General features: G+C 41.3%; 1 protein-coding gene across 1 annotated transcript in view; it reads left to right on the forward strand.

Moving 5' to 3' along the window:
- Positions 1–22,468, forward strand: part of LOC120052381 (calcium-dependent secretion activator 2-like) — a 245,685-nt gene that overhangs the window by 174,920 nt on the left and 48,297 nt on the right. The window contains exons 18-22 of the mRNA XM_038999251.1: positions 3,005–3,161; positions 8,136–8,277; positions 10,471–10,626; positions 10,825–10,972; positions 20,884–20,898. Of these exons, the coding sequence (XP_038855179.1) occupies positions 3,005–3,161; positions 8,136–8,277; positions 10,471–10,626; positions 10,825–10,972; positions 20,884–20,898 (618 nt within the window). The remainder of the gene's footprint in view (positions 1–3,004; positions 3,162–8,135; positions 8,278–10,470; positions 10,627–10,824; positions 10,973–20,883; positions 20,899–22,468) is intronic.

Consider the following 22,468-nt stretch of genomic DNA (forward strand, 5'->3'; position numbering starts at 1 on the left):
GGCAATTTGAATGCACAGAGATACCGTGATGAGATCCTGAGGCCCATTGTTGTGCCATTCATCTGTCACCATCACCTCATGTTTCAGCATGATAATGCACGGCACCATGCCGCAAGGATCTGTCCCCAATTCCTGGAAGCTGAAAATGTCCCAGTTCTTCCATGGCCTGCATACTTACCAGACATGTCACAATTGAGCATGTTTGGAATGCACTGGATCGACGTGTGCGGCAGCATGTTCTAGTTCTTGGATATATCCAGCAACTTCGCACAGCCATTGAAGAGGAGTGGGGCAACATTCCACAGACCACAATCAACAGCCCGATCAACTCTGTGAAGAAGATGTCACACTGCATGATGCAAATGGTGGTCACACCAGATACAGACTGGTTTTCTGGTCCAAGGTATCTGTCACCAACTCATGCATATCTGTATTCCCTATCATGTGCAATCCATAGATTTAGGGCCCTAATACATTTATACTGAACAAAAATTCAACAATTTTACAGAGTTACAGTTCATATAAGGAAATCTGTAAATTTAAATAAATTAAACCCTAATCTATAGATTTCACATGACTGGGCAGGGGCGCAGCCATGGGTGGGCCTGTGAGGTCATAGGCCCACCACTGGCGAGCCAGGCCCAGCCAATCCAAATTAGTTTTTCCCCACAAAAGGGCCTTATTACAGACATAAATACTACAGTTTCATCAGCTGGTCCCAGACGTTCCTGCAGGTAAAGAAGCCGGATGTGGAGGCAATGGTCTGGCGTAGTCACACATGGTCTGCTGTTGTGAGGCTGGTTGGACGTACTGCCAAATTCTCTAAAACGATGTTGGAGGTGGCTTATGGTAGAGAAATGAGCATTCAATTATCTGACAGTTCTGGTGGACATTCCTGCAGTCAGCATGCCAATTGCACGCTCCCTCAAAACGTAAGACATCTGTGGCATTTTAAAACTGCACATTTTAGTGGCATTTTATTGTCCCCAGCACAAGGTGCACCTGTGTAATGATCATGCTGTTTAATCAGCTTCTTGATATATGCCACACCTGTCAGGTGGATGAATTATCTTGGCAAAGGAGAAATACTCACTAACAGGGATGTAAACAAATTTGTGCACAAAATTTGAGAGAAATTAACTTTTTGTGCTTATGGAACATTTTTTGAGATATTTTATTTCAGCTGATGAAACAACACTTTACATGTTGCGTTTATATTTTTGTTCAGTATATTTCAATTGGCGGATTTCCTTATGAACTGTAACTCAGTAAAATCTTGGAAATTGTTGCATGTTGCGTTTATTTTTGTTCAGTGTAGATCAAACCTCTAGTGCAAATGACATGAATGCCCTATGCAGGAAAAGTAACTTTGATTATTTGAAGTGAATGGACAGCTGAATGGACAGGCATCTGACTGGCATTAGAGACCATCCAACAATTCCAGTGTTGGGTTCAATTCCAGTCAATTCAGGAATTTAATCACATTGCTTTGGAGAAATTCCATGTCTAATTGGAATTTACCTCCATTCTTGATAACTCACCAACATATGGAGACATACTGTACTATAGTTTATTAGGTACACCATCCCGGTTCATGAAAAATATTTGTTCCTACAGACAGTGAGTCACGTGGCTGTGGCTTGCTATATAAAGCAGGCAGACAGGCATCGAGGCATTCAGTTACTGTTAGATTGAATGTTGGAATGGGTAAAACAAGTGACCTAAGCGACTTTGAGCGTAGTATGATCGTTGGTGCCAGGTGCGCTGGATCCAGTATCTCAGAAACGGTAGACCTTCTGGGCTTTTCACGCACGACAGTGTTTAGGGTTTACCGAGAATTGTGCGACAAACCAAAAAACATCCAGTCAGCGGCAGTCCTGTGTTGGCGAAAACAGCACGTTGATGAGAGGTTGAAGGAGAATGTCAAGAATCGTGTAAGCTAACAGGCAGACCACAAACAGTTAAATAACGGCGCAATACAACAGTGGTGTGCAGAACGGCATCTCAGAACACACAACTCATTGGTCCTTGTCACAGATGGGCTATTGTAGCAGACGACCACACCAAGTTTCACTCCTATCGGGTAAAAACAAGCAGCTCCAGTGGGCATGCAATCGCCAACACTGGACAATTGAGGAGTGGAAAAACATTGCCTGGTCCGACGAATCCCGTTTTCAGAGTCAGGATTTGGCGTAAGCAGCATGAGTCCATGGCCCCACCCTGCCTGGTGTCAACAGTACAGGCTGGTGATATTATGGTGTGGGGAATGTTCAATGGCACGCATTAGGTCCCTTGATACCAATTGAGCAATGTTTCCATGCCCCGAGGAATTCAGTCTGTTCTGGAGGCAAAGGGGTGTCCGTCCGGGTACTAGATAGGTGTACCTAATAAACTGGCCACATAGTCACACTATACATTTTTGGGGGGCTTTTATAGATACTGTTTCTGATAGTATGACCACTAAATTATAAGTTATTGCTGTTCTCAGATGAGCTTTGTATTTATTCCGCTCTGAACATTGCAGGTTAAGAACACATATCTGTCTGTGCCTTTTTAATAACTTTTTATAGCCTCACCTTGGAGATTGAAGCGCCACATTGGAAGCATAATGTAATAACCAATATGTGATTCATCTTTTTTAGTGTTGGAGTCCATTGTGCGCTCAAGGTCCCTTCTTTATGCTACCCATCACCCATTTGGCTGTTTCTCTCTTGGTTTCATTCTTTAGATTGTTTTGATTTAAAAAAAAACATTTTATTTTTCAGAGCTGTCTTTTCTCTATCCATCTGTCACTTCTTTCCATCTTGCTCTGATTGTGTCATTTTACATTGTATGTCCAACTATTCTTCACCAGAGTAAACTAGTGGTTTGTGATGACTTGGCATTTTATAATGTATTATTTTATTTCTTTATTTTGCCTTCTCCCCCTTTTCTTTGTTTCTTTTTTGTTCTCTTTCTCGCTATCTTCTTCCCTCTGCTCTCTCTCCTTCCCGCTCTTTTCTAGGCATTCTCGTGGTGGCCGGAGATGATGGCGGAGCATGCAGAGACCTTCCTGTCTCTCTACACCGTCGACATGGATGGTGCTCTACAAGTCCAGCCCGTTGACTCATGGGATAGCTTTCCCTTATTCCAGCTGCTTAACAACTTCCTGCGTTGTGACCGTGAGTTCTCAGTTCTCCCTGTGTCCCCCTTCTTCTACCTCTGACCCTATGCTTAGCCTCCCAAAACTGATTTAAAGTGTAGCCTACAACGCATCACTGATTCATGAGCACAGTTCAACAACTTCCAGTTCAGTAACTGTGAGTGGCGTATTTCCCTGTAGTGTTCCCTCTAGTTCTTTTGTCACCTGACACTCCATTTTGTCCCTGTCCCTATTTAATGCATGGCCTACGGCACCTCCCCGTCCTGAGCTGTCTTCAAAACACATCCCGTATTTCTCGGAGCATGTTCGTGCCACTAAGAGTCCTAATTAACACCAGCGGTGCAAAACAAGACTCGTTAGGAGAAGTTGTTAACTGTGCTTAGAACTCCCGCACTTGCGTGGGCTTCACAATAATTAACATCACTGAGGTAACGGTGAGAAATGAAAACCAGATAAAACAATAGTAACGGATGTCGAAACACGATCGTAAAGTCAGGGGGCTGGCGCGGGGCTGTCATCTGTCAGCTAAAGACTCTACCTGTCACTTCCTGTAATGCGAGGAGCAGTGTCACACAGACAGGAGAGTATTAGTACGGTTTGAGGCACCTGTCTCACCAGGCTGTCCTCTATTTGGATTTCTTTGCTCACTGATCAGGGAACAAAGGTTTGTAGTTTTCCCTTTTTTCCAACATACCTGGCCACTCGTAAACATGCAATGGTGACTCTGATAACAGGTCATAGACCGAAACATTTGTCTCATTTAGTTCTAAATATTTGCCCTGTAGTGCTGAGCAATTAATGCTTTTTGAGGTCATTCCGGTTCAATTATACATTTTCTACAACGGATTTACATTTGAATAATCTTTTTAACATTAAATGCACTATGCATGATGTTGGTTGAATGCTGATACGACACAGAATAAAACTATTAATAAAAGTCCCATGATGGTAGTGACTGCCCATTTACTATTGACCATAATTTATTCACTTTACTTTCATAAAATATTGAAGTTGTTGTGTATATTACATTTGTTTTATTTGATGACTTTATTTGTCAAGTCATCGTCTCATCTCTATATAGCTGCTGTCTATGCTGTATTACAAAATCACAATTTTATTAGTTCTTCAAAGTAAATAAGGCATACTTTTATGACTGCTGAATGCCAACTATCAATCACTTTGATCATGTATTTTCAGGTAGATATACCTTTGCGAAGCAGCTGCTCACTATCCCTCTCGATTGTGCGTCTTCTGTCTTTTCTCTCCGTATCGACCCACACAGACCGGACAAATAGGCGCACAATGGATTATGGTCACTGCAGTTAATTAACACGTTTTCTGCGCTAAATTATGTATAATACTGGCTTGTTGGAAACTACAACTCCCTATTACATTGCACAGTGTGGGTTTGATCCGATTTCTCTCTAGAGAAACTGCTCATTGAGCTCATAGGAAAAAACGAACAAAATGGAATTCATAAAATTTAACTGACAGCATGTTTTGTTAATCGCTCAGTACTATTGACCTGCTTCCACCATGTGTAATACTTATTTTAATTCCATGAGTGTAAAGTCAGTGTGGCATCCAGGTGTTTGCCCTTGTGTGTACTATCAAACTCTCTCTCTCCCCCTCTCTCTCTCATACTTTCCCCCTCTCTCTTCTCCCTTATCCACTCTTAGCTCTGAGCCTTTGTTTCATTGCCAAGTGAGAGTTGGCTACATCTGAAGTGTTGTTTTACATTGTCTATGTAAGCCTCACCCAGAGCAGAAAGACAGGCAGCTCAAGGGCAATTACATAAAAAAATAAAATTCTAATTATGTAAGGAGTAGGCAAAATATCATTATTGTGGGTTTTTTCTTCTCCATTTTCTATTATTACCATTCTCCATTAATCTTGCAATTATTCCAACTGTCATAACAATTATTTGATTTGAAGAGTAACGTAATGAGGAACATTTTCGTTTTGACTTACTGCAGATGAGGACCCTGTTTTTGATTAATGATGCCTGTAGTGAATGAGATAAAATAGTTGTAAAATGTCTAAGCTGATGATATTGTTAGGATAAAAGAAAAAAGGCTGCAATTCCACTTGTGAGTTTATTTTTCATAGTTGCTTAGCTATAGACCTGCAAGGTCAAGTCTGCCTTGTAGGAACTGTCGGGGGACCAATCCTAAATCATTCAGGATCTCCATGTTGTCAAATGCTGTTGTCTGATACTTGCCTCAAACACAAATATATATATTTTTACATATGCGAATAATTATAAACATGTACAGAAAGGTGAAAAGAGGCTATGTTGATACTGTGTGATAAATGAACAAATACATAGTCAGAATTGAAGCATTGTTGTTTGTAATACCACGTTTTAATGATTGTTTTGTAGTGTGAACAAAACATATTTCATTTATCACACCAGGTCTTAATATCCACGTGTACTAAGGATTAACTAAATGCTCACTTTAGTGTCTGCATGTGTTGCGTGATGCAGGAACTTGTTGGGAGAAGAGCCGTGGGCTCTCAGGAGGGTAAAAAGGCAAGTGTTAATCATGAAGGAACAGAATAATGGGAAATGAAGGAACAGAGTGATGGGAAATTAGGACTAATGAAGCCCTGAGAGACCAACATGAGTCCTATGTGCTCTCTTCCTTTGTCTTCTCTCTCTCGCTCTCTCTCTCTCAAAAAATACTCAAATGTATTATTGTTTTTTCCCCTCATCAATCTACACACAATACCCTACAATGACAAAGCAAAAGCAGGTATTTAGTGCTGCAGAGATGGTTGTCCTGGAAGGTTCTTGCATCTACACAGAGGAGCTCTGTCAGTGAACATCTGATACTTGGTCACCTCCCTGACTTAAACCGATCTCCCCCGACTGCTCAGTTTGGACGGGCGGCCAGCTCTAGGGTAGTTAGAGCCTTGGTGGTTCCAAGCTTCTTCCATTTAAGAATGATGGAGGCCACTGTGTTCTTGGCGACCTTCAATACTGCAGACATTTTTTGATACCCTTCCCCAGAGCTGTACCTTGACACAATCCTGTCTCTGAGCTCTACGGACAATTCCTTTGACCTCATGGCTTTGTTTTTGCTCTGACATGCACTGTCAACTGTGGTACCTTTATATAAACAGGTGTGCCTTTCCAAATCATGTCCACTCAACTTTATTTACCACAGTTGTTTCTACAACTTGATTGGAATCCATCTCAAGGATGATCAATGGAAACAGGATGCTCCTGAGCTCAATTTTGAGTCTCATAGCAGGGTCTGAATACTTATGTAAATAAGGTGTTTCTGTTTATTTTCTAATACATTTGCAAAAATGTCTAAAAACCTGTTTTCACTTTGTCATGTGGTATTGTGTGTAGATTGATGAGGATTTTTTTTAAATACATTTTAGAATAAGTCTGTAACGTAACAAAATATGGAAAAGTAAAGGGGTCTGAATACTTTCCAAATGCACTATATGTATGTAGGCTACATATCTAAATGCCCATAATGGAACAAGAGATGAGATGATGCCAGAGAACCTTGTATATTCCTCTAACTATTGCTTGTTTTCCATTTCATTTGATTAAAAACAAATCCCTCAGTAGGCTACCCTTACCCTACTCTAATGAAAGTGGGTTCAACACCAATGTCTTTCTTATCCTGGCCATGCATTAGCCAAGTACCATATCAAAATAAAATGTCTAATAAAATTGTATTTGTTACATGCTTCGTAGACAACAGATGTAGACTAACAGTAAAATGCTTACGGGTCCATTTCCAACAATGCAGCATTAAAGGTGATAAGATATGAAATAAATACAAAAAAAATATCATTTTTTTATCAATAGCAGGTTTCTAAATGGTCTACTCATGAGGCTTTTACCGTCATGCTTTTGTAGACTTCACAATTTACATGGTCCTATAATATTCAAATGATTCAGTCCTATAATGTTCCTCTGAACATATTCAAATGATTCAGTCCTATAATGTTCCTCTGAACATATTCAAATGATTCAGTCCTATAATGTTCCTCTGAACATATTCAAATGACTCAGTCCTATAATGCTCCTCTGAACATATTCAAATTATTAAGTCCTTTAGTGCTCCTCTGAACATATTCAAATGATTCAGTCCTATAATGCTCCTCTGAACATACTCAAATGATTCAGTCCTAAAATGCTTCTCTGAACATATTCAAATGATTCAGTCCTATAATGCTCCTCTGAACATATTCAAATGATTCAGTCCTATAATGCCATCTCAATGGTACATAAGCCTATATCTTGCTTATTGCGAACATGCCTCACACACATTTTAAGGGGAGGCTAGTATAAAAACATTTTTTAGGACAAATGCATAAAGACATGTATGGCCTTTAAGCCTACTCATTGAAGCAATTACAACAATGTTGACTGCCAACACTCCAAATATATTACAAAAACTGGATGTATTTTCCTGTTGCTATTATTCATTACTGTAACCTATGCTATTTAATAAACGGTATCAATATATAATGGACTAGGATGAGAATATTCTGTGCCCCCCCATATTCTGTGCCCCCCAGACGATACATGCAGTATTAAGCCATCGAACATGTTGATTGGCCTGTGAATGGTCAAGCCCTCATCACACCTACAACTTATTTATTAATCAAAACCCAGCCCTTTCGCGCCACAGATGGCTATTGCGCCCATAATTCCCCCTGTGAAAATAGCAAAACACCCCTGGACATAAGATTTACAATCGCATTAGGTTTGTTCAAATAGAGTCCTTTGTGTCTTAATCTGACTTTCTGAGCATCTTTCTCTTCTCTTTCCTCTTCTTTCTCCTTCTTCCTTTGCATATCAGGACATTGTGAAAATATGGAATTTTTATGCAAATATAATAATGTGGACTGTGGGAGGGAAGGACCGTGATTTAACTAGTCTAGCACTTGAACTGTATAAAGACCTTCAAGCCGACATTCAAAACCTTTGAATTTATTTTGTACTTCCTTCCTCATTCCCCAGCTCACCTGTGCAATGGCATGTTCCACAAACACCTGCAGGACCTGTTCATCCCGCTGGTGGTGCGCTACATAGACCTTATGGAATCCTCCATCGCCCAGTCCATCCACCGCGGCTTCGAGCAGGAAACCTGGCAGTCCGTCAAGTAAGGACCCCCCCTCAATGTAGTCATTAGTTGCATTCTGTTGTGATATTTTAAGCTCAGAGATGTGCTTTACATCAGGAACAGTAGCAAGCCTAGAATATTTCTGTCTGCATTTTTATGTCTACAAATAAGTGTGTGTAGTGTAGGTTAGATAACATCCACCGACGAGGCACAAAACCACATGGAGTCTGGAGCATCAACACTCAGTGGGATTTCTCTGTTGTCTTTTGTCTCTGTCGCATCTTTCTTTGTCGTTTGGTTTGGTTTGCCGTTCATTTCTTTTCAGGACAATAACCAACAACCTACCGAGCGTGCCTCTGCCCAAAGTCAATCTCCCACAGATGCCGAGCTTCTCAGCACCCTCCTGGATGGGCCCGCTGTGTGACAGCACGTGTGTATGGGCTGCCGCAAGACCTAGTGGGGCACTGTGGCATGGACTGTGCTGTGGTTGTCTTGTTATTGTCAAACTTCTCCAATTCAAGAACACTATTTCGCATTCTATTACTTCCCTTTGCCAATGGTATGCCATTAACTATCGAACTAGCTTAATGCATTTTGTAGAAGTGTGAAACTTGAAAATCTGCCCTCACGTTTAAATGTTAATAGTAAGACCAGTATGTCTACCACTACTGAGGCTTTTAACTGTGCAATTCAGGTGGCCCAGATATTCCTGGGATTGGTTGCCCCTTTTGATGACCTCAGACTGATACCTTCTTTGATATCAAGATAAAAGCATGTTTTTGTTGTCTTGTGAGGGTTGTTGTGTTATGTGGTGCAGCATGGCAAATGTTTTGTGGCACAGCAGCATCTCTTTTGTGAAATGTATGTTGTGGCTCTTTGATCAGGAACGGCTGTGGCATGTTTTTTTGTGCACACGTCCAACATATTTCAGGTATTTTTATTGTATATTGGATAGTATCAGAGACACCTGTTTATAACTGTGATGTTACGGTATGCTGGTCAATTCTCAGCTCAGTTAAGCACTGAGTTGTGAAGTATATCATGCCTAATGAATGTTAAATAAGAAATGGGATTCTTATTTCAGCTTGAAAGGAATTAATTTACCCGACATTTTGTAAGTAGGCGTAGCCGTTTTGCAGATTTCAGTGAATATGTTTCTTCGAAACCGCAAAGCTGGTCTTTGGGACTGTTATGAAACTGTTTTCAGCACTTGTCAAGTGACCATTTTCTCCTCAAACCTTTGTCATAAATGAGCAGTCAAGATCCCCCACAAGCAAAATTATTAAGGGCTTTTTCACGTATGAAATTCAGTACCCTGGTTCGGTTTCCTGGATCGTTTGTGAGAATTCTACAGACTACGTAGACCTGAAAATAAAAATGTCAGTGTCTGATTAGCACATTCTACATGATGTAAACAACCTAGCTCGTTAACAACAGGCAAAAAAGTTCCACGCGACTCTGCCGCATCACAATACAAGTTGACTTCTGAGGGCCCAGTAGAAACAGTGGAGACTCAAACCACCCACCCACCTACCCTTGCCTCGCTCAAGAAAAAAAAAACTGGCACTTCGTTAGCGAGCACAGACGGGCGTGGGGGATCGTTCCATTCCCCCGGGAGAGGGGACGTTCGGAGAAGAGAGCTCCTAATTAGTCATGAGGGGGGGATATGAGCGAGCATTTAATTGCAACGCGGATTTTGCTCAAATTATTTATTCCCACATGTGAAGGTAAGTCTTTTAAAGGCGAAGTGAGAAAAGTGAGTGAGTGTGCTTCACCACCCCTCACCCTCTGTCTCTCTCCCTCGCTCGCTCTGGTTCGCTGTACACTTGGATGCTGGTTACAGCCACCGGTTGCCATGTGTTGAGGTGTAGACACCGGAGAGAAGGTGGCGATGGAGACCCATCTGTCTATGTGCTGAGAGTCTCCTTAGTAACAGTCACTTTGACAGCAGGGTGTGTTCAGTCACTGTAGAACATGTTCAGGAACTGTTGGGTGTGTCTTAAGAACATGTCATATGCAACTCTGACATGTTAAACTGTGAAGCATGTAAATTGTCAAACGTGTTCAGTTATTGAGCAGTAATACAAGAAAACATCCGTACTTCACTTAAAACCCTCGAGCACAACACCCCAGACTTTGTAACTCAGTTTTCATTTGTTCATGTTTAACTGACAGAACTTCCATGAAGCTTGGCAAAGTTAATATTTGGCTTCTTCCCTCCCCAACCCCTAGTAACGGCTCAGCAACCTCAGAGGACCTCTTCTGGAAGTTGGATGCCCTCCAGATGTTTGTCCTGGACCTGCACTGGCCCGAGCCAGAGTTTGCCAAACACCTGGAGCAGAGGCTGAAGCTCATGGCCAGCGACATGATGGAGGCTTGCGTCAAAAGGTCAGAGGTCAGGAGGACGTCACCACCTGTGATGGGTTGGGGGTTAAGCATTTACCACTGCATACCTGGTTTATAACTGAGATATTACTGAGGATAATGAGGAAGAGTTTAGTGATGTGGTTTTGAACAGTGTTTTCCATAGCCCCCTAGGAATTAACCATATCATAACACCTTTCAATTGTCTTTTTATACCCGAAGAACGAAAGCCGCCTTCGACTCCAAGATGCAGAAGGCCAGCAAGTCAACGGACTTCCGGGTGTCGCTGTCGGTGTGCACCATGTTCAACATGCTAATGGACGCCAAGAAGCAGTGCGCCAAACTCTGTGTGCTGGACTCCGATCAAGAGGTACGACCACACTCAACCTTTATTGTCTGTTCTTTGACCGCACAAACTGATCACAAATTTCCAGCATTGCATGCAAAACCATCACATACTTGACTACGTAAATCCAGGTTGTTTCGTTATTTAACTAACAAGTGTAGCGAACAATGGATATAATGTAGTTAACAGAATGGACAGAGCCTCATTCATATTTTTAAACCTACAACCCTACATGCCCTCAGCAGTTATAAGCGATGATCCCTCTAAGCTGCGCCCGGGCGCACAGTAGTGCCGAGACTACCGCGCAACTCCCCGGGCCTGCTGGGCAGAAGAAATATCAGCCCACAGAGAGAAGCACGAGATTGAACTTCACTCAACTTTCTAGTTTTCCCTGTTAGTTAACACTATCAACGTTTCCCTTTATTGTGGCAATTGTGGTTGAATTAACTCAATATTAGACACTTTCAATGCAACATATCGAAACAAAGTGAGCTATGCAAGATTTAGTGTGCAAAACTAACTATGCAAGAGATTTTGTTGAAGGCAGAATGCATTGGAGTAGGATTGTATAGCATTGACCGGCATGACTCAGCCCATACTCTACACAGACCGGTTCGCATAACCAATCAGTAGGCCTACATGAAAATAGACCATTGCCATATATGGATCTGTGCCATTTACTTTGAACTGAACTGTGTTCACAGCATGAGCGGTCGTGACTAGATACGCTTGTTTTGAGATCAAAGCGAGAGCTACATGTAGCCACGTGTGCGTGCACATTTAGTTCATATCCTTTGCTAGTTAATGAGGGTTTTTTTCACCCCTTTTTTTCTCCCCAATTTCGTGGTATCCAATTGGAAGTAGTTAGTCTTGTCTCATCGCTGAAACTCCTGTACGGACTCGGGAGAGGCGAAGGTCGAGAGCCATGCATCCTCCCAAACACAACCCAACCAAGCCTCACTGCTTCTTGACACAATGCCCATCCAACCCGGAAGCCAGCCACACCAATGTGTTGGAGGAAACACCGTACACCTGGCGACCGTGTCAGCGTGCACTGCGCCCGGCTAGCCACAGGAGTCGCTAGTGCGCAATGAGACAAGGATATCCCTGCCAGCCAAACCCTCCCTAACCCGGACGACGCTGGGCCAATTGTGCACCGCCCCATGGGCCTCCCGGTTGCGGCCGGCTGCGACAGAGCCTGGGCTCTAACCCGTTAGTGAGTTATTAGCCCAGTTATACATCATTTATTGTCAGTAATAGGGAGTGTACATTTCTAGACATCTTTTAAAAGCAAGTCAGTTTAAAGACCTTTTTTTGTCTTAAAGGGGCAGTGTGGTATTTTGAGACAGGCTTGAATAAGCTAAGTAGCCAATAGGCAGAGGATAGCTTAATTTGTCTGATTCTGTAATAATGGTATGAGAATAATAATGCGTTTTGTAAAGTGGGTTCTTGCATTAAACAAAACAACATTTTGGATAAACAGGTTAATGTCAAGCCCTGCATGTTTTTTTCAAAAATGTAATCGAATGTAGGCCAACATTGAACACCACACATTGGCTGCTACTGTAGGCTGAACAGCAATTTCCATGTAAAAATGTAATGGGATGCTTTTTCTCCATTGTTGTTTATGGTAGACCACTCTGGTAGGCCTACATTATAATCAAATAGCCACAGCAGCCTACTTGGCCACTGTTAAAACTCTAACTTAAAGCGGGTACAGCCTCAGTGTTCACAGTAAACACGCACTGGAAGTTGCACAGAATTTTCACAACATTCAAGTTTGCGCTCAGCAGACCTCAAATTTGCTCTGTGCCCCCCAAAAATTGAGGAAACATTGGTTATAAGTGCAATATACCACCACAACAGTACCAGATATTGTTCCCTACCTTGCCTGAGTTTCCCTCAAGAGCTCAAGAACTAAAGTTTCCTTTGGTCTGTAACAGATTCAGTAATCTTCATATCACCTTGACTGCCTTGCAGCCAAAACATTCATTGCAATGGGCGCATTTATATCACGTCCAGATCAGTGGTAACGTGCAGCAGCTGCTCTAAATCGATGTGGCTGAATGAGCTCTCGATCTCTCCATTACAGCATTTCACCCTGCTAAAGGCTAACCCTCCGCTACCCGGCAACAATTTACACAGTGTCTCTACAGAGAGCTAAGCTCACTGTCCCCTTAACCTTCAGCTCCATTCTCCTCAAGTCCCTGAGGATGTTGATTCATAGCCGAACAGATGCACTCAGGTTTGTACACTCAGTGTACACTACTGATTCCAATTTAGATTCCAACTCCATGGTCATTATTGCCCTAATTGAATGAATGCATTAATTATGGAGGTGATTATGATATGGCAAGGTGTTGTTTCACCTGTGCTAAATACTGTCCAAGATCATTATCTATACTGTCTGAACCATTGATGATTTACGGGTGTGGGATCTTAATTTGACCAGTTCCATTCCAGGAGTAAAATAATCCTACAGCAGGAGGATTTGATTATTCATAAAATAGAAATATTTATATATACTTATATATATAACAGGAAATTAGTTTTGATAGGATACAGTAGGCTATAGTTTAGGTGCACATACACTACATGGCCAAAAGTATGTGGACAGACATTAAAATTTGTGGATTCGGCTATTTTAGCCACACTCTTTGTTGACAGGTGTATAAAATTGAGCACACAGCCATGCAATATCCATAGATAAACATTGGCAGTAGAATGGTCCGTACTGAAGAGCTCAGTGACTTTCAACATGGCACAGTCATATGATGCCACCTTTCCAACAAGTCAGTTCGTGAGAATTTTGCCCTGCTAGAGCTGCCCCGGTCAACTGTAAGTGCTGTTATTGTGGAAACGTCTAGGAGCAACAACTGCTCAGCCACGAAGTGGTAGGCCACACAAGCTCACAGAACGGGACTGTTAAGTGCTGAAGCGCGTAGCGTTTTAAAATTGTCTGTCCTCAGTTGTGACTCTCACTACCGAGTTCCAAACAGCCTCTGGAAGCAATGACAGCACAATAACTGTTCGTCGGGAGATTCATTAAATGGGTTTCCATCTGTGCAGCCGCACACAAGCCCAAGATCACCATGCGCAACGCCAAGCATTGGTTGGAGTGATGTAAAGCTCGCCGCCATTGGACTCTGGAACAATGGAAACGAGTTCTCTGGAGTGGTAAATCACACGTCCAGCGGATGAATCTGGGTTTGGCGGATGCCAGGAAAACGTTACCTGCCCCAATGCATAGTGCCAACTATAAAGTTTGGTGGAAGAGGAAAAATTGTTTTTGGGCTGTGTTTCATGGTTCGGTCTAGGCCCCTTAGTTCCAGTGAAGGGAAATCTTAACGCTACAGCATACAATCGCTGTATTATTTATGCTCTTTTGGCTGAATGGAAGCAAGTCCCCGCAGCAATGTTCCAGCATCTAGCTTTCCCAGAAAAGGGGAGGCTGTTATCGCAGCAAAGGGGAGACCAACTCCATATTAATGCCCGTGATATTGGAATGAGATGTTCGACGAGCAGGTGTTAACACACTTTTGGCCATGTAGTGTATGTAGCTTAGCAAATAAACATTGTATTTCTGATCTACTTATGGTATGCAAAATAGGATATAGCAATTCACCTTGGATAATTAACAAGAAATGTGTTCAATTCTTCTTGTTTCTCGGATTACTGTTTTTTGAAGGTTTATTGCACATTGAAAGCATAATAGTTCACAGTAAAATTATTTTGAGGATATTTTTTTTTTCATTGCCTTTTGTTAGGATGTTGCGAAACTCAAGGTAAAGATATATATATATACATTATTCTGCTTTTATTATTTTCAGAGGAAATCATGTATTTTTCAAATGATGCCTTCCTTTGTGATGTTCTATGTGCTTTTAACACACAGTGCTGTGGTTTTTAACCGATGTGGCTCGGGACACTGGTGTGTCTTGAGGGACTCATAAGTGTGCCGTGAAACTTTTACTAATCTTTATATTTTTGGGGGACATTCACTTATAAACATGACCTGTGGATTGAACATGGAATATAATTCAGATAATTCATTGATTGGCACATGGTTACAGTGCAGTCAAAGTATTCAGACCCCTTTACTGTTTCCACATTTTGTTACGTTATAGCCTTATTCTAAAATTGTATAATGGTCAGTTAGTGACGCCAGGCTGTATCACAACCGGCCGTGATTGGTAGTCCCATAGGCCGGCACACAATTGGCCCAGCGTCGTCCGGGTTTGACCGGTGTAGGCCGTCATTGTAAATAAGAATTTGTTCTTTACTGACTTGCCTAGTTAAATAAAAATAAGAACCCAATGGTCACTCTGACAGAGCTCCAGAGTTCCTCTGTCGAGATTGGAGAAACATCAAGAAAGACAACCATCTCTGCAGCACTCCACCAATCAGGCCTTCGTGGTAGAATGGCCAGACGGAAACAAATCCTCAGTAAAGAGCACATGACAGCCCGCTTGAAGTTTGCCAAAAGGCACCTAAAGGATTCTCAGACCTTGACAAACAAGAACACCTTGGCCTGAATGCCAAGCGTCACGTCTGGAAGAAACCTGGCACCATCCCTACGGTGAAGCGTGGTGGCAGCATCATGCTGTGAGGATGTTTTTCAACGGCTGGGACTGAGAGACTAGTCAGGGTCTAGGGAAAGATGAACGGTGCAAAGTACAGAGAGATCCTTGATGAAAACCTGCTCCAGAGAGCTCAGGATTTCAGACTGAGGTGAAGGTTCACCTTCCAACAGGACAACGACCCTAAGCACACAGCCAAGACAATGCAGGAATGGCTTTGGGACAAGTCTCTGAATGTCCTTGAGTGGCCCAACCAGAGCCCGGACTTGAACCCGATCAAACATCTCTGGAGAGACCTGAAAATAGAGAAGAATGGAAGAAACTCCCTAAATACAGGTGTGCCAGACTTGTTGCGTCATACCCAAGAAGACCCCAGGCTGTAATCGCTGCCAAAGGTGCTTCAACAAAGTACTGGGTAAACAGTCTGAATACTTATGTAAATGTAATAGTTCAGTTTATTATACATTTGCAAAAATGTCTAAAAGCCTGTTTTTGCTTTGTCATTATGGGGTATTATGTGTAGATTGATGAGGGAAAAACAACATTTTAATCCATTTTATTCCAAAATTAATTTAGTCAATTTCAAAATAACGCTGTAACGTAACAACATTTGGAAAAAGTGAAGGGGTCTGAATACTTTCCGAATGCACTCTACATCTGTATCGTTGTTTCAAGTCCGGTGAGCTGGAGCTGCTCTTACATTTGTGTCATTTGAGGGGCGAGCATCACGAGCAAAGTAATTTGTGTAATTGTGACCGACCACCTTGATTCGGTCTTACGTAGCAAAATTAAAAATGTGTTTTTTACATTGGATAAAAGCAGAGACACAGAGCTACAAAATGGTATATCATACACTTTATTTGAGGAACAATGGATAAGTAATTCTGCTTTGAAATGTGATAAATATGGAACCATACTTTTGGTACCTCTGGAGAGCTCTTCTTTGTCTACACCCATTCAGCATCATTCACATTCTTTTAAGCTTTAGCCCCACCCATCTCTTTAAGGGTTGATCCAAGCGTTCTGTCCTAACAACAACAGTCAAGCTCCCAAGCTAACGTTGGCTAGCTTGCTAGCTACTTCCAGACACAAATGAGAGAACAACTAACTGACCATTTTACTCACCCTAGCAGAGCTGGTTAGGCTGTTTTCATGTTATCCAGAGTTTTGGTGACTGCAACTGTGCTGCTGGCAACAATTTACGCTTTACTGACACCGGCCATATTCAACAGGTGTTGAGCATCCATAAATTTGTCAGTTATTCTGCTACGTCTATCAACAGTTATTATCAACAGTCAGTTATTTTACCAGCTACGTCTATCAACAGTCGTCACAGTGACATTCTATTGAAATGGTTACTTGCATAGTGGAGTCTTTTGTTAAGACATGTAGCTAGCTAGGTAAACAATGAACCATAATCCCAACTCATGTCGTTACTACCCTGCATGAATCTGCAGGTAGCTAACCATCCAAGTTCAATGTTAGCTAGCTAACATTAGGCTATAACTAACAAAGCAAATGGTTCTGAGATACGAATAATAACAGCGAGCCTGCCAGCTAACGTTAGTACACTTTAACTTGAAATTAAAACGACTTTCTGTCAAAATTAGAAACGCGTAACATCTGAAAATGTAGCTAGCTAGACTATCTTACCCATATACATCATGGATGCCATGGTTGCCCTTAGTTGGTAGAGTGTTTTCTCCATCTCCTTAGCTATCATACTCTAATGCCACTGATTTCAATTCTCGGTCCTCCAGAAAGTGGAGAGCAACACTTATGCAGTTCTGCTACGCTATACTTTTTTTTAAAGCCGCGATAGACAGGATTACCTACACATACTGACCAGCTCAAATAGACAGAAGCATGCTATATGGCAGACCAATCCGAACTCATCTCTTGGCATGTCCTTATCACTCATTATCTCAGCCTATCATGGCTAGCGGGAAGGTTGCTGGCTTTTTCTGTGGCTAAACCAACTAAGCTCATAATTTAACAATTTTATTCGTATTTACCGATGGCACTCAAGTTTGTTATTAAGGCACATGAAAGTTCACATTTCAGAAGGCATTTTTGCCAAAAAACGCATTTTAATTTAAAAAAAGTTTACATTCAAATGCCTCTCCTGTGAAGTAGTGACCCGCCTAGTTTCCTGAAACGAGTCACAATTTTACTTTGCATGTGAGAACCATTAGCACAGGCAAGTCTGATTGGGCTTTGCAGTACAACAGCCTCCGCTATAGAAACAAACGCAGCATGGCTTTATGTCTGTGGTTGCACCTTTACAATGCAGAAAAACGCTTAAAAATAAAAACCTGTACCCATTGGAGAATGACTGCCCCCTCTTATTGAAGCCACGGAAGTTCAAGGCCGACAGCGTTATTGCAGGCATGGTTAGCAGAAAACAAGATCCCCAATATAGTGAATGTAAAAATGGCACTCTTCGTGGTGAATCTTCGTGGAAATAAAAACATTTTTGGATGACAATCATGGCACCAATAATTGCTTCTAATACTCCAGATATATGTTCTTGAACCGATAATTTTTAAATCGCACACAGAAGAACTTATAAGGATAATTGAGTTGCTAATGGCAGCCTGCAGTACCCCGGTCAGCCTTCAACTTGAGTTATTCAATGAGAGGGGGCAACATTGAGCTAGCCTGCAACATCACTTCCTGGAGCAGTTCAAATTGTGCATGCACTATTGAGTCTTCACATTGGAATGAATGGTGTCAAGGGATCATCATTTATTTTTATTTTTAATAAACACTATTTAATCTATAACACATCTTTGTCACAAAAAAATTTATGATTTCCAGTTTGGTTCAGATGAGATGGAGGTCATTGCCACTAAATCAACTATTAGTAAAAGAATGTGTGCCGCAGAATTGTTTTATCCAATCAATGTGTGCCACGGTTCAAAAAAGGTTGGGAACCACTGTGTTAATGGACATCTTCAGTGCAAATTGCATACTTATCAATCCTTTTTCCACTTTCTACAGAAATGTATGTTAATAGTTAAAATTGACATGTATATAATTCTCATACAATGTAGTTATACCTGACTCAGATGAAGTATTCGGCTAAAAATAACTGTCAATGGCGATTCTCCATTTAGCATTATTTTCAGTTCAAAGTAGCCATCCTTTTCCAGAGATGACAGCTTTGCGCACTCTTGGGATTCTCTCAACCAGCTTCACCTGGAATGCTTTTCCAACAGTCTTGAAGGAGTTCCCACATACGCTGAGCTCTTGTTGGCTGCTTTTCCTTCACTCTGCGTTCCAACTCATCCCAAATCAGATGGGATGGTGTATCGCTGCAGAATGCTGTGGTAGCCATGCTGGTTAAGTGTGCCTTGAATTCTAAATTAATCACAGACGGTGTCACCAACAAAGCACCATCACACCACCTCCTCCATGCTTCACAGTGGAAACCACACATGCAGAGATCATCCGTTCACCTACTCTGCGTCTCACAAAGACACGCCGGGTTGGAACCAAAAATCTCACATTTGGACTCATCAGACCAACGGACAGGTTTCTACCGGTCTAATGTCCATTGCTCGTGCTTCTTGGCCCAAGCAAGTCTCTTCTTCTTATTGATGTCCTTTAGTAGGTGTTTATTTGCAGCAATTGGACCATGAAGGCCCGATTCACGCAGTCTCCTCTGAACAGATGATGTTGAGATGTGTCTGTTACTTGAACTCTGAAGCGTTTATTTGGGCTGCAATCTGAGGTTGAGTTAAAACCTCTCTGGGGCAGGTGGGATGCAATCGTCCCACCTGGCCAATAGCCAGGGAAAATACAGAGCGCCATATTCAAATAAAATGATATAAAAATCAAACTTTCATTAAATCACACATGTAAGATACCAAATTAAAGCTACACTCATTGTGAATCCAGCCAACATGTCAGATTTCAAAAAGGCTTTTCGGCGAAAGCATAAGATGCTATTATGTGATGATAGCACAACAGTAAACAAAGAGAGTAGCATATTTCAACACTGCAGGCACGACACAAAACGCAGAAATAAAATATAAATCATGCCTTACCTTTGACGAAATTCTTTTGCTGGCACTCCAATATGTCCCATAAACATCACAAATGGTCCTTTTGTTCGATTAATTCCGTCGATATATATCCAAAATGTCAATTTATTTGGCGCGTTTCATCCAGAAAAACACAGCTTCCAACTTGCGAAACGTCACTACAAAATATATCAAAAGTTACATGTAAACTTTACCAAAACATTTCAAACTACTTTTGTAATACAACGTTAGGTATTTTTAAACGTTAATAATCGATCAATTTGAAGACGGGATGATCTGTGTTCAATACAAAAAGAAAACAAACTGACGCAACATTTTTGGTAACGTGCCTCTCTCAAACAAATTACTTCATGTGCCCCTCATTTATGATTGCCTTACTTCTTCATTACACAAAGGAATAACCTCAACCGATTTCCAAGGACTGGTGACATCCAGTGGAAGCGGTAGGAACTGCAAACAAGTCCATTAGAAATCTGGTGTCTCTAGGAAAACCCATTGAAAAGACAGTGACCTCAAAAAAATAAAAATTCTGAATGGTTTGTCCTCGGGGTTTTGCCTGCTACATAAGTTCTGTTATTCTCACAGACATGATTCAAACAGTTTTAGAAACTTCAGAGTGTTTTCTATCCAAATCTACTAATAATATGCATATCTTATATTCTGGGGATGAGTAGCAGGCAGCTGAATTTTGGCATGCTATTTATCCAAAAGTGAAAATGCTGCACCCCCTGCCCCGAAGAAGTTTTAACTCTAAATAACTTATCCTCTGCAGCAGAGGTAACGCTGGGTCTTCCTTTCTTGTGGCGGTCCTCATGAGAGCCAGTTACATCTTAGCGCTTGATGGTTTTTGAGACTGCACTTGAAGAAACTTTCAAAGTTCTTGAAATGTTCCGTTTTGACTGTCCTTCATATCTTAAAGTAATGATGGACTGTCGTTTCTCTTTGCTTATTTGAAAATGTTTCCATATGTGTTATTTCATAGTTTTGATGTCTTCACTGTTATTCTGCAATGTAGAAAATTGTAAAAATAAAGAAAAACCCTTGAATGAGTTGGTGTGTCCAAACTTTTGACTGGTACTGTATATGCAGAGATATTAACAATTTCCTGTGGGTGTTAAATTGTTTTTTTTGTATCATACACACATACTGCATAATAAAATAACTAAATTAAATGATTGTGTGCAAGCTGTTTACTGTAATCATGTAATGCTATTGAATTTAAGGTGATGATTTTGATTGTTTTTTTCTTTCACTCTTTCCTTGGTTTCATTTTCATACATCCTGCACGTCATTGTTTGAATCCAAGATTGACAAACAATGGGTAAGTGTTCTTCATCCCTTAGTAGAATCTTAAACCACCTTCAGCTTTCTTTGTTAGTCCCCTCCTTATCACGCTCACACCTACTGAAAACATTTACATTTTAGTCAATTAGCAGAAGCTCTTATCCAGAGCGACTTACAGGAACGATTAGGGGTAAATGCCTTGTTCAAGGGCACATTGGCAGATTTAATCACCTAGTCATCTTGGGGATTCGACTGGCTCAACGCTCTTAACCACTAGGTTACCTGCCGCTACAGATCTTTTTATTATATTCGTTTTTTTAATGGAATGGAACAATGGTGGAACAGTGTTTTTTAAGAGCACATTCATATATGCAAACAAATTTAACTTCCTCTGGTCCTTGTCTCAAAGGGACCTCAATTTGAACTAAATCCAAACACTATGTTGCACATTCACCAGAGAATGTCTTTGTGCATAGCGGTCTATGCCAGAGTGCTCGCTTCTGATCGACACAAAAGAGATCCTGGCATTTCAGATGTTTGCGCGCTGAATGGCGTCTGCCATTGCCAGCTCATCATACTTCCTATTCAAACTGCTGAATGGAGAAGTCATCTAAACTTTTAGGAGATCAGAAATGAATTTTTTCTCAAAGTACAGGCTGGCTGAGGTAGGAGACTTCAATAGAACGGAGGAATGTCCCCCTTTGTGATTTTACACTTCATAGATAGCTCTGCCCCGAAATCATTCTCCAGCGAATGCTTTATCGAATATCTTCATCAAAAGCGTCTGCAAATTGGGACTGTCTTGCTGAATACCAATATATCACCAGGATCATCATGTCTAAAGAAATGATCAGTTAACTATGTTGTTGTTATTGTCATTGGAATGGGAAGCTTACATTTGGAAATGCCAGTTGCACCTTAGAATAAAAAAACTTGGGCTCTTAGCAGTTTGCTACCAGAAAAGTTTTAAAAATAAATTATTGTAATTTTGGGTGTGGTGCACACATTTCAAAAGAGCTCACAATTTAATATTCTCTAATGTGAAGAAGGACCTCACAATTCGGCCTCCTCTGTAAAATAAAAAGCAAACACAGCAGTGTTATTTGAAGTAAAAAAATAAATAAAAAAAAAGTCCTTAAGATTCGCTTGAAATTCTGTTTATGAAAGAAGCTGCCATTTCGTGGAATGAAGAAAAAGGTGAAAAGAAAATGAGGGCTGCCGATGGTGACCTCCATGCACCCTCAATTTGTCACCGATCTGCAGGCTTTGTTGATTGCAATTTTTAATTTGGGTGTTCTTTAGACGCGTCGTGAAAGGGCATTGTCGCCAAGAGATGAACTCCCTGGCTGCCGTGCGAGCGTCGAAGGCAGCCATTCAACGCCGCAAATGGAGGCTCTCCCTCCCTCTTCTGTCCCCCATCTCACTCTCTTCTCTCTCTCACTCCTTTCTATCCCTCCCTCTTTTTGGCTGCGACATGTTTTTTTTGGGAGGGTAAAAAATACTCATGAATATAGGGGTTATGAGACATGAAATGGCGGATTAATTGAATCTAGTGTGAGCCTTTGGTCTCCGCAGCTGGACCGGTGCTTTAGAGGAACACAAGGCTG

This window comes from Salvelinus namaycush, chromosome 8, assembly GCF_016432855.1.
Source record: "Salvelinus namaycush isolate Seneca chromosome 8, SaNama_1.0, whole genome shotgun sequence".
NCBI classification, from domain to species: Eukaryota; Metazoa; Chordata; class Actinopteri; order Salmoniformes; family Salmonidae; genus Salvelinus; species Salvelinus namaycush.